This window comes from Chrysoperla carnea, chromosome 1, assembly GCF_905475395.1.
Source record: "Chrysoperla carnea chromosome 1, inChrCarn1.1, whole genome shotgun sequence".
NCBI classification, from domain to species: Eukaryota; Metazoa; Arthropoda; class Insecta; order Neuroptera; family Chrysopidae; genus Chrysoperla; species Chrysoperla carnea.
This window is the reverse complement of record NC_058337.1, coordinates 125,211,417-125,224,829: the sequence shown is the minus strand read 5'-3', so window position 1 is coordinate 125,224,829 and position 13,413 is coordinate 125,211,417. Positions and strand designations below refer to the sequence as shown.

Below are 13,413 nucleotides of genomic sequence, written 5' to 3'. Positions count from 1 at the left end.
TTAAAAAACGTACGTCATATATTCTGTAGTTATTTTTTATATTACCAAAAAAAAAACTAACTTTATGACGTCATAAAACTGTAATAAATAGTATTCAGTTAAAGAGAAAACAGAATATATGGTTAAAGATGGTACATATTTATTTGGATGAAAAGTGTCCGTTGTCCTTGAAATGGACGACAGGACCTATTTTGATCACAATTTTACATACGATTTAAAAAAAAATTTTATAAGAGAAAAAGAAAAAAAACAAATCAAAGAATATTATGTTACGGCAAGGAAAAATCCATTGGCATTATTAGATTATGTAATTAAATAAATGAAGTTTTATACAATTAAATGTATGTTTGTTTTTGTTAAAGCAAATGTTTTCCGTTTTTTTTTTAATTACCTATTTAGTGTTATTAATTAATAAAATAATATGGTTGATTGAGAAAAAAAATATTAAATAATCTTATTCGATACGATTTTTCTTTATTTGTAGGGAAAATACTAAATGCGATTTATTTTAATATTTTTAGTTTAAAAATTCGTATATTTCTTAGATCAAATTTTTAAAGCGCTGAGTTTAAAAGTAATTTAATTGTTGATACAATATCATTACAGTCTTATTACCTCTCAAACAACTCCAAAAGTAAACCTAGAGCCAAAAATTGGAAGTATTAATAAAGTAAAAGCCACATCTATTCGACTATCTACGGAGATAGCCGAAGTATAAGGAAGATACCCGAGTTGCGGTTTTTTTTAACCGACTTTACTGAAGTGATGAGAAAAACTCTCAAAGCCGTTAATATTTTGAGCTTTAAAAAAATTGCTATTCACTATACTTTAAAGCATGAAATTTTGTGAAGGTAAAAAAATTTTCAAGTGCTCATTACATTTGAAATTTTGAAGAAAAAAAAATCGTTTTAATATAAGCGTGGGAGAATTCTTACGTTCGTAACAGTTCTGATGGGTGGTAGAAATTATTCCCTAACAAAAAACGTAATGATATTCAATTAAAAATTAACGCTTTTCAAAAATTTGATGAGATTGAGTTTGTCAAAAATGTTTGATTTTAAATTGATGGACATAGTTAAGAATTTTGTGCAAAGAATATATCTTAAATCAATCCGGTTTTTTTCGTTTAACGTTCTGATCTTTATTTTTCGGAAATCGCGAAATACAATTCAAAATCCAACTAGAGATCTTCGGCTAATAATTTGTAGTCAAGATATATACTGCTAGAAATAAAAGCAATTTGCTGGATTTGATAATAAAGTGGGATAGGTTATCCATATATCAAAGAAAAATTCAATGCCAGGAAAGGTTTTATTTTTGAAATAGGAGCTTAAAAATTAGTGGCGAATAATGTATATTACACATGTAGAGAGCAAAAGTAAAGAATGTTTCAGATCTCACGTTCATTGTCCCGAGGCGAAGCCGATGGTAACAAACATGAGATCTGAGACATTCCTTACTTGCTCCCGATACAAAAAGTCAATAACAAATCTTTGATTTTTTATTAAAATTCACATTTGGGAGGTGAAATTGAAAAAGCATATCACTTTTAAAGGATTTTAGTTTTTTAAAGTATTATTATATCCTGAAAATGAGCCCAGACAGTAGAAAACAAAAGAAAAAACGTTAAATAAAAATTAATTTATTTTTTAATTGTAAATAATAAATGGCATTTAGTGTTTTTTTAAAAATATTTTTTAAAATATAATTTTTATAATTCCAATTTACAAGTTCAAATTTTGTGTATCCTATATTTTTCATTTTTTTAATTTATTTTTTATGTATTTTAAAATTATCAATCCCAATAAAAGAAAAAATTAATTCGTTTAAAAAAAAATGTCATAATTTTATCCTAGTTAATTTTCCAGAATTTAGTTAAAAGTGGTCTTTCGAATATTTCGTGAGTACGGAGAGAAGTATATTTAATTTTTATAAACATATTTGTAAACACGTTTTAGTTGTTTACGCATCTGTTTACACACATTCGATATTTTATAAAATTTAAAAGCGTTTTTTTTTTAATACAAAAACGGTTTTGAATAATGGTTCGAATTGTTGAAAATATATCGTACAAATTTTTATAAGATTATTTAATGTTTTTTATTATAATGTTTTTTGTAAATTTTAATATTAAAAATTTGTTTCAAAAGTTACAATGGTCTATAAAATAAAAAAAATAAAATGAATGTCATTTTTAATCAACATTTTATTAAAAAAAAAAATAGTTCTAGAGTCAGATGTAGTATTTGACAGTTACGGTTGGAAATTTGAGAGGCGATTGCCAATGTCGTACCCAACAATTTATTCCTCCACGAAAATTATCATAGCTGGGGATTTCTTTTAGGAAGCCTGGAAAATTTTTAATTGAGCTGAAAGCTTAATGAAAGTTTAAAATTGAGAACGAGATTCAAATAAGAAGATAACTGAATAAACAAACACAGAAATCATTTTATCCGAGATTTGCGTTGTCCAACAACTTAAAATTTTCAAGGAGTCGGGCGATGTTTAGGCTCGAAAAAAATGATTTTTGCATTTTTTTTTCATTTATTTGATAATGCACCCTCTATGATCAATTTTATGCATGTGGTGCAAAAATAAACTTTCGAGGCCCTGAAATACAAGTACCATCCTGTATATGAAAATTTTCGAAGATGAAGCCATTTTTGTAGAAGCCCTTGACCACCGTCTCTCAAATTTTCAACCGTTCTAAAATGACTTTAAAATGCTACGCCTGATTCTAGACCTATCTATTGTTGACAAAAATTTGACCACTGAAAGTACAAATCTCTTATTGAGTTTAATTTAAAAGAAAAATAAATTCTATTTTTTAAAAATGAGACCATTGTAGCTACACAAAAAAATAAATAATTTAAAAAATTGTAATTTATTAATTATTATTGAAGAAACATGTTCTCATCTACTTGATTAAAATTTTCAGAATCTAATATTAGTATTTAATATTTTTGGTTTGTTTTTTTAGTTTTTCTATTTTTTTTACAGTAAAAATTTTCGAAATCTTCCTTGGAAATGGAAATCGAAATGGATCAAGAAATTTTTTTGTTTTATTTTTTTAAGTTTGTATTTAAAATAAAAATAATATAGTTACAAAAAACAAGTGGGATATGAAGTTCATTATTATATTTTCATTCGAGAAAATGCAACTTTAATTTGTTATTAAAAGTTTAAGTGAATGAAACTTGAAACTATTGAAGTTACATAATTTTAAACGGGTGCATGGATGCGCTTCATTTTCGGAAGATGTAGTAAAATGAAGTTCTTAGTGTGTGTAATTGCCAGTATTCGGTAACACTTGCCAAAATATAAATTAACCGTACTTAAATTTAACGAATGAATTAAATTACTATGTTCCACACTTTCATTATGAGTGATTGAAAGAGTTACTCTGGATCACAGCTCGTCTTTATCTTTTAAGTTGGTCAGATATGTTGTCCTTTTTTCTTTATTCATATTCTTACCGAATAGCCGGCAGGCACGCTGAACGCCTGGATTTGACAGTGTATTAAGATTATTATTCCCAGTGAGGAGGATTAAGAATCGATACCCCATCTTCTCCATGAGAAGAAGTCACTGTCCAGCTTGCCATGAGAAGATGGACTCACTCGAGGCAGCCTTTCTTTCGTCAAAGCACTCCTGCTGTACTTAAACAGCTCCAAATGGTCCATGGAGTAGTGGTTGAGGATGGGTAATTCCTTTTTCTGTATCACAACTGGATCCTTTGGTCGAAGTGTGCCTCATCCCAGGATAGTCACCTTAATCTAACCTTCATATTCTTGTTTTTTAAGGTTTAGAAATAATATTTTAACGAAGACGAAATGCTAAAGACGGGAAGTTTGACATACTGCGTTTGATACTTCGAAAAGTATTGTACTGAATTGAAATCTTTAGGAAGATTTTTACATTTTATCATGTTGGAGACTATATACTTAAAATTAACGAAAACTGTTTCGAAGCCTTCAAGTAAAATCGAGAGACACTTCAATTTGACATTATATGGTGTAAGTATTCAAAGTTTGATGTAGATTTAGCGGTTCCGATGAATAAAATCAAATGGCCACAGGTGAGCGCATGATTTATTTCCGATCTTTTAGTTATTTATAACATGGGAATTTCTGATGATCCCACTTCTAGGGTTTGTATGGAGGACGATGAAACCTCCATACACGTTATTTGCACCTACTGGGTGTCCGATTTAGAAATTTAGAATAGCCTTCGGGTGAAAGGTCGTTGTCAAGAAGGGAATATAATATGTGTAGAGTATAGTTGATTGTTGCAAAATAATCGAATTATTTGTTTTCAAAACTTAAGTTTGTAATTCGAATAAACTAGTTAGAAATTAAATAGTCTTGGTAAGGCAATGATTTTAGACTATGATGTAAGTATCGAATTAATAATAGTAGTGAATTTACTTTTAGAATTTAAAATTCAATGAAGGTGCGCTGATCTATGATTACACAATGGGTAATTGAACTGTTTTAAAATTATGCATTAAGTAAACTTTCTTAAGTAGTGTATAGGCGTTAATAGCCTACACATGCATTTACAATATATTACTTAACACCTGTAAGTACACGCTAAAATCGTTAGAACTTAATTAGAAAACAATGCAATCGATTATTGCTAATTAAAATATTTGTTTTTATATATAGAAATTCTCTAGAAAAAAATGACTCACTGAAAAAAAAAAGAGATCATGCCCTTAATGCCTACTTAAATCAAAAAAATTTGAGAATGAGACTCAACTAATATGATTGTGTGTTATATCCCAATAAACTAAAATTAATTTTCTGGTGTTTAGCCAAATCGTAAAAAAATTCTTAACATTTTATGTAGTTCAGTGCTGCGCTCTGTAATATTTAACATACAGTTTTGAAAAGTATCGTTAGTTATAATTTCATATCCGCCTATGCTCGTACCTCGTTTCTTGTGGCTGCGCATTGAATAGCTAATATCAATCCTTTTGGAGTATGTTGAATAAGAAATTGGTGAAATCGGAGACTAGTTGGCTGGGAACAGTGCGCAAGATGGCAGAGAGTAAAGGTGCATTAATTGCTAAAACAGTGCAAAAACATGCTGGAAGAGCGAAAGAAAAGGTATGTAAATTTTTTTGGCTATTGTATAATAAATAATTTTATTGTAATTTATTATATGCGGATATAAGACCTTTTAAATAACTGTTTTAAGCTGCCTAGTTAGGTTATTTTTGGATGTTATACATATCAGCTCGATATATATTTATAACAATTCAAAAAGTTCCTTTTTATTTTTTTATAAATCGTTTCTGAATGAAAAACTAATTGAAAATAATTGTAATTTACGTAAAAATTATTTATAATTATGTAGAAATATTATAGGAAATTTTTATTTTTGTAATATTCATATCGGGTATGTTTTTGACAGGTGTCAAAATTCAAAAACCAAAACATACCAACCAAATGTTTACTCTTTTTAAAAAGTTTTACAACTTTTGCATTGTTATTGTAAAAGTACCCAAAATAATTTATAAAAGAAAAAATATAAAGAATTTATAAATAAATTATTAATTTTTGAATTAGCATACGATGAGCTATTTTTATTGGAATGCTCAATTTTAAGGAGTGTTTTCATAAAGTTCAAAATCAGTTAACAGTAAATTTTGAATAAAAATTAGTTGAAATCTTTATATTTCCTAAAATTACCCAATTTATTGAATAGATGGAAATTATTTTCCTGATAAGTTAAAATTAAAATTTAATACCAAACATTTTAAATTAGTATTTTCCACCGTAACACGTGATAATTTTTTTATTAAACTAAAATTCAAGGTAACATTAGAAGAAAACATTTAACGATTAATATTTGAAAAAAAATATATTCAAATATTTAAATTTTGTAATTAATATTTAGAAATGATTAATGATAAGAGAAATTATATTATTTCAATTGTATTAAATTGCAAACTTAATTATCTATTTCCCATAAATTCTAGAAATGATATCCCTAATAATCAACCGAACACTATTTTAATTCGAATCAATTGTAATTTTTTTCAATAGGAGCAATTTTTCAATAAAATTATTAATAAGTTTTTTTTTTTTAATAAATGTTAATAAAATTGAGTGTGACATCATAAGTGATTTATTAAAATTAAAGTGATTCAAAAGTGATTTTTTGTGATTTATTGTTGAAATTGAATTCTTTTTGAAGAATATTTACCAAAGTATGGGATTTTTTAAATCGTGTTGCAATCATGCGGTTGTAAGATAGTTTGATTCTAAAGTGCAAGTTGAAATAATGGTTGATTCACACTTTTGGAACGTATATTGAGGAAATGAATACTTCGACGTTACGTATGTGTGAGTCCCATCTGCTGATATGTCAAAGTCAGCTGATTTTTTGGATTGCGAAATACGAAAACGTGATAATTGGAGTAAAACAAACTTAGTCAACATAATTTCATCCGTGAGACTTAAAATTAGAGCCATTCTGTGTTCAAAACTAATCGTACCGGAAGTAATTTTTCTTAAGTTGGAAGTTTGCAAACTTAAATAATTAGAAAAACGTTGAAGAGTGACAGTTTATAGGCGAATGCTTGAATAGCTAACAAATTTGACGTGATGTTAACAGCCCATAAATGTGATTCGACTTTGAAATCGTCATGAATCCAGTTTCTGTTTTGGGAGGCTCGGTTTTTACGGTTTTAAAATTATTAAGCTTTTGTGTGGTAAATGGCACAGTTTTTGAAAATGTTTAATCAAAGTGTAGATTGAAGAAAACAAAAGAAAATTAGTGAAAACAAAACAAACGAAGTGTCACGCGCTTAAAGGAATCTTTCACGTGGCAAGAACTTGAATAAAGTGATATTAAAAACACGTAAAATTAAAAATACTATTAAAATTGGAATCTAATCAATGACGTAAAACGCTCAATGCATGCTTCCAAGTTGTATGCAACTTTGTATGCAATTTAAGTTTAAAAAGAATTGTGTCTATGATTTCTCAGAAAAAAATTAGGATTAATGCCAAAAATTAAAAACAATATTTTAAGTGAATAAATGCATAAGTTTTTCTTTAGAGGTGATATTTCCTGAAAAGAGACAGCTTGTTTTTCTTCCTACATATCAGAAACAGAAAATGATAATTGCACAGTTAATGCCATATTTACTCGTCACGCCACTTTATCTCTGGAATTCAGTTTCTAAGCAGCTGAAATTTTTGATCAAGGCTCTTCTAATAGTCTAGATGTGCAATAAATAATTATGTTTTTAAATTTGTCGCTGAATAAAGACTAGATCCAATAGCGCACATGGAAATTCAGATAGAAAAATACCGAAATTAGGCGTTAAATATTTTTTAAAAATCTATTTAATGTTACCAAATAAGTTAGTCTAAGATCCCAATTAGGATCGACCTTCACCCATCTGTTTACCGAATGAAAGTTATTTTTTATGAAATATAAAATGTTAACAAATATCCCTGCAATGGGTTGCCTAAAAAAAAGTGGTCCAGACTACTTTTAGTGAAAATATCAAGAGTAAAATTTTTAGAAATTTTTCACTGACTCGCATATCTTACGAATTTTGATCTACTCGAAAGTAAAAGCCATAAAGAATATGTAGCAGCTATGTTGTCTGCCTTTTTTCGTTCACTATTATCGCATTTATACAAGTTGAAAATAGTAATTACGTGCATCTGTTAATTCATTGACTCGCATATCTAAATAAAGATAATTTTGTTACAATTACGGTGGCATATGATTGGCCACAAAATATTGGTCAAAAATAATGTTTACAAGCTTTCCAAGTTTTGATATTTATATTAAAAATGGTCTGGACCATATTTTTTAAGGCAACCCGTTACAGCAATATTTGTTAATATTTTACATTTCATAAAAAATAACTTTCATTCGGTAAACAGATGGGTGAAGGTCGACCCTAATTCGGATCTTGTACTAAGTCTTTCACTTTGGCAAGAGTGGTATGCAAGTAATGTTAAGTTTAAAATTGAAATAGGAGCCTTGTAAAGTAAATTCAGATTCTTTGAAGATTAATTGTAGACACGGCTCGAAATATTCGATCAAATTACACTTCCCAAACAGCATGTCGACAATTACATTTTAACATATGCTTTGGACCGCTTTGGATCATGAACGGGGAGCAAATCGTGGCATTTATGGGTATTCCGGGTGTGATTTGATTTTGGAATGTCGAAAATTGAATTAAATCTTTAAAGCATGCTTCATTTAGTGTCACTCATTGACAATATAGTACATCGCTTTTATCTTTCCGTACAGTGAGGTGTGCCAATAACTGAGGTAAATGCTTGGGTCAACTAGGGACATTTATCAAAAGAATATAGGACATTTATAAAAAAATATACATATCACAAAATGTTTTACATATAGCATCATGATTTCACTGATTTTCTTAGGAATCAACAATGACAGTATGACAATAACACTTTGTTTTGAATTTCTTATCCGCCGCCATGATGGATTTGACCTAAGCAATTACCTCAGTTGATGGTCTGAGGTACTACTACTAAGTTGATTGGTGTAATTTTTTTAAAAAAGTAGCTCATCTAAAAGAAAATGATTAATTATTTTGAGGTTATTATTATTGAGGTATCAACAAAAGGAATTCCAGAAATAATATTTCAAGTCTTCATTGATTCTACTTACTAAACGTCAAACCAAAGGCGGCCATCTTTACTCAATCAATGATCACTATAAAATCGAGAACGTGTCTTTAGAAGAATGGCCGTGTTCAGAAGATAAATTCGACTCTTACAAATTCAATTGTTGCATTGCATAATTAAAAATGTTCATTCTATATGAAATGCACTATATATTGGAGCCATATTTACCTATATAATAATAATAATTTTTTGTTTGTGTATGTTATTGTAAGATATAATAGTCATGTCATTATGTAATCCAAGGATGCACACATATACTGTATATATATATTTTCCTCTAATGATGCGCGATGTGTTGTTCATAAACTTTTTTTTCCTCTAATTTTTTTTTTCATTGAAAATTAATTAGCATGTTTCATTTTTATTTACAACATTTTGTTTTGTCATTTAAGTGAAACCATCTAAATGCTTTAACTGTTTTTCCCTCGTTAAAAAGAAAAAATCAACCATTGATTAATTTAATCCTTTTTTACTTTCGTTGAAGAATACGTTAAGGGTTTGCTACTGGAAATGCGTTGTAAAATTATTCTTCTCAAAGATGAATTAGATATTTTGCGCCCGTCGGCAGTTTTAAGACCTTTTTTTTGATTCTTAGTGCCAAGTTCTTTTTTTCTTAGTACCTGTAAAATCGCGTTGTTTGTTCGGGGCAGATATTCGGTTCGAGCTATCGTTGTTAAATAAGAATGTAGATACTTGTTCTATTTTGATCTTCTTCAGTGTTCAAATTGCTTAAAAACGTAAATTGCTGTATAATTTTTGCTTCTTTTTAAGTCAAGTTCAACCATAAGTCTTTCTATAATTACCAGATATACTGTCACTCTGAACTTTTCCGCGAAGAGATAACGAAGAAGTATTGCCTTCGTTAGGTTCATGTTGTGAGATTTTTCTTCCGTATCCTCTTTGTGTCCTTTTCATATTCTTTGACTATTGAGAGTTCCAAGGCTTGCTGTTGATTTTTATTAAAATTTCTTTCTGCAGAAATGATATGAATTAGACTGTCATACATTTGAATAACTGCACAAATGTCTTTCATTTGAATAACGCCTACCTTTGCAACCTCGCGTCTGTAGGCATGTGTTTACTTTGCATTATGGACAATCCACCTCTGATTCTTCTTAGGGTTCCGTACTGCCGATGGTAAAATGAAATCCTTAAGCCTTGATCCTACTGCTAATAGTTAGACGTACCATCGCTGGAACATTATCAGAACCTCACTTCCATAGGAATGCAAGGACTTGTCAGTATTCGAGAGGGCTCGAGGTAACAGGCCGTGAGAATAAGGCTTTTTCTGTTGTATTTTCTTTAAGCCCTTCCCACATCAAAAGTTTGTTTTTGGAAGATGATTTGATGCACGAAAAGCCTCATTTCGCGTATGAATCGATCATTCGTTCCTACAATTTTTTTGTTTGTGGAGTTATTTAGCTTCTTTCTACGCCATCGGAACAAATCTTTAAATGGAACCATCACGCCACGGAACAAGGTTTTATAGAAGTACTCTCGTGCCTGTCTGACACAGCCTAAGTTGAAAGATTCGACTGGAAAAAAACTAATTTACAGCCTTTCTTTGTGCTTTGTGAGTATTATTGTGACGACAGTAGCCGCACAACCTTAAACAATGTATACTTATCATTTAATTGATGTTGGTGATTACGTGCGTTATTAAAAAGCCTGCGGGTAAAATTATATCATTAAAAATATTGGATAGTGCATTCTTATGAAGGTCGAATTTTTTCAAGGCGTGTACCTGTTTGACAAGATATTTCTTGGCTGATGCGTAGATTTTAATGCTAAATATTTTATAACAGAGTCATTTATAAATTAATTGTTCACATTCAAGCTCGTGTTCTCAAGAGTTCCAAGTTCAAAATCTTGTACGTTGCATCCTTGACTAAAGAGCAAGCTTGGGAAGCACAAACTATTTCACCGATTTCTAGTAGAAAATGAGCAGCCTGAAGATGCTTGTCTGTTGGTCTGAATATAGCGATTTATTTGCTTACAGGCGATTTTTATTGTATGACAACATGAATTCATTGCCATTATGTTCTTTACGAAGAAGAAGAAGGAGGAAAAAAAGACAGGAGAACTTCCTCTTTACTACAAGCATGTAAATAACCGTGCCTAGACATGAAATACAGGCATTATAATTTAAACCTGAATCTCGTTTGATTTAATTCCGATAATGTAGGATTTTTTTTTACAGTTAGAACATATTGAAAGGTTGATGGGATATTAGAAACAGGGTCATAATACATCAATTCCATTGTGTCTAAAAAATAAATGAATCAAGAAAAAAAAAATCTTTCGATTTGTATGTATCCAAAATGCAATCAATCTTTAATCGCCAAAAGTGTATTTTTTGTTTAGAAACAATTGTTTATATATAAAAATGAGAATAATATTAACCTATATTCTATTAAACACCGTGTCTGTACACATGCTAGCGCTAATAATATTATTTCACACACGTTGATTACTAGAAATTATACACATAATTTATAACATAAGTTTTGTCAATCAGGTGAAACACTAAGATGATTGGACTATAGACAATATTTTTAGGCGGCTTGCTTTGAAGTTAGATAGTGTCAGTCTCATACTTAGGCTAAAAGGTCCGCTGTGATACTCAAAAATAAAGTTGGCTTATTTTCAGAGATGCTTTAACGTCGACGGACGTGATATCAGAGAGATCATTAAAGAATGGCTGACCAAAGTGAATCAATTTTCTCATGGCATGAGATAGGCTTTTTTTTTCTGATGGCAAGACATTGACAGAGGATATGAGTCATTGTATCCTCTTCTTATTTATCTTGGAAGATCTCATATTAATAGTGATATTATTGTATTATTGGAAAGCTCAAATATTCTGCGTTTTTACCAAGTGAAATATAGAAAATGATGACACTAGCATTTGACTAGCCGACGTTCATTTTATTAAACTTGAATTGTTTTGAATATCAGATATTACAGACTGCAAAGAATTGATTAAATATAATGTTACATGATCTCGATTGTTTTATTAATGTGAGAACAATTATTTGAAATATAATCTAATAATGATTATTATTTCAGACCAGACAAAAAAGCCCGTTAAAAATGAATAAAAACAAACACACAACTTACATTGATTTCGGCTTTTACTTACTATCGAATTCATACAGTTAATCATCTTTAAGATACTTTTTGAAATCTCGGAAACCTGAAATTTGGAATGCACGCTGAGTTTAGCGGAAAAGTAAGAAATAAACAAAAACTTTTTGGGACTAAAAATCTTTTATGTAAATATTCGTTATAAAATTTAAGCAAATTTTGAAACTCGTCTGGGAAAGCACTTTTAACATTTTTTGGACATGGTGTAGCCAAATTAAGAGTAGAAAGAACGTTGGATTCCATTTTTAACAATTACTTGTCGATATTTGAGATATTTTTGCTGTGACGTTGAACTTAGTACATCGGACATTGAATAAAATCATACTTTTGATGACCTGTATGCATGAAAGTGATCAATTATTTATTGACCTTTCACTTAAATTACCTTTCACTTCACCTGAATAATAAAATAAAACAAAAATAATAAAATAAAATATTATTATTTGTTTTGAAACATTTATAAAATGTGATAAAATCCATTAGAGATTTATAAATAGCCATTTAACGATTGTTATCTAAACTATTTCACCGGTTTACTTCTATATATTTTAGTATTCATATTTGGTGGAGGTATTGCACTTTTTGCACGTTCTATTGGAATTTCTTTAGGAACATAATCGTTTTTGAAAGAGATACGATTTTGTCGTGTCTATGATGACAAATTCTATGATGAAACTAAATTAAATAGAGATTCCAGTTCTGTTTTTCTAAGAAATTAATTAAATTTTCAACCTTTTTAGACGTATTTTAAGTTATAGAATATGAAGAAAAATGGCGGATTTTGCATTTATTTGTCAAAATAGAAACTGACTTTACCGGCTACACAATGTGCGCAGTATTAAAAATATTAAATAGAACTATTGTATAATACTAAATTTACTCAAAAAATATATGAATGTAGCTACCATTTTCGTATAGCGTTTTTTCGTTAATAAATAAATTCGCATCCAATTTCATAGGAGAATACAGTTCCGGAATGTCGTAAGTTTAGGGTTCCTATTTTTGCTCAGATAATTTCATTATACAAGATGTCAGGAATGTTGGAACTATTTTATCCGTTTAAATATGAAAGTATGTTCGACAAGTGTTAAATTTTATATATTAAATTCAACATAATAAAGCTATAAAACAAAACTCACGATTTTATAAGATACTTGACTTGGTTATAACTCATTCATCAAGATAATAATAATAATACAACATCTTGAATGCAAGTTTTATACTTCAAAATGATTTACATCAACAATCATTCATTACAATATATGAAAACATAATAAATGATAACAAGTACAAAGATTTACCAACAATAAATAATAAAGATAAAACCATTTTGTTTTCTACACAATAATCATAATTATATTTCGTGTTTAAATCATTGCTTAGTGTGTTTTATTTTATTATGATTATTGTTGATGATATAACTTTCAATGAATCTTTTTAGTGATAAATACTTTTACATGCAAAATACTCCATTTAATATGCAAAGGTTTTTGATCCAATTCGATGTATTTCTTACTATATTTTATAATTTATTTGGGTTTATTCTTATAATCGATATATGTTTACTCTCTTT

At 29.0% G+C, this 13,413-nt stretch overlaps 1 protein-coding gene across 1 annotated transcript in view; it reads left to right on the top strand.

The window, feature by feature from the left end:
- The first annotated feature begins 4,941 nt into the window (after positions 1 to 4,941).
- The window catches only part of LOC123298523 (amphiphysin), an 85,615-nt gene continuing 77,143 nt past the window's right edge, over positions 4,942 to 13,413 (top strand). The window contains exon 1 of the mRNA XM_044880555.1: positions 4,942 to 5,111. Within this exon, the coding sequence (XP_044736490.1) occupies positions 4,986 to 5,111 (126 nt within the window). The 5' untranslated portion in view covers positions 4,942 to 4,985. The remainder of the gene's footprint in view (positions 5,112 to 13,413) is intronic.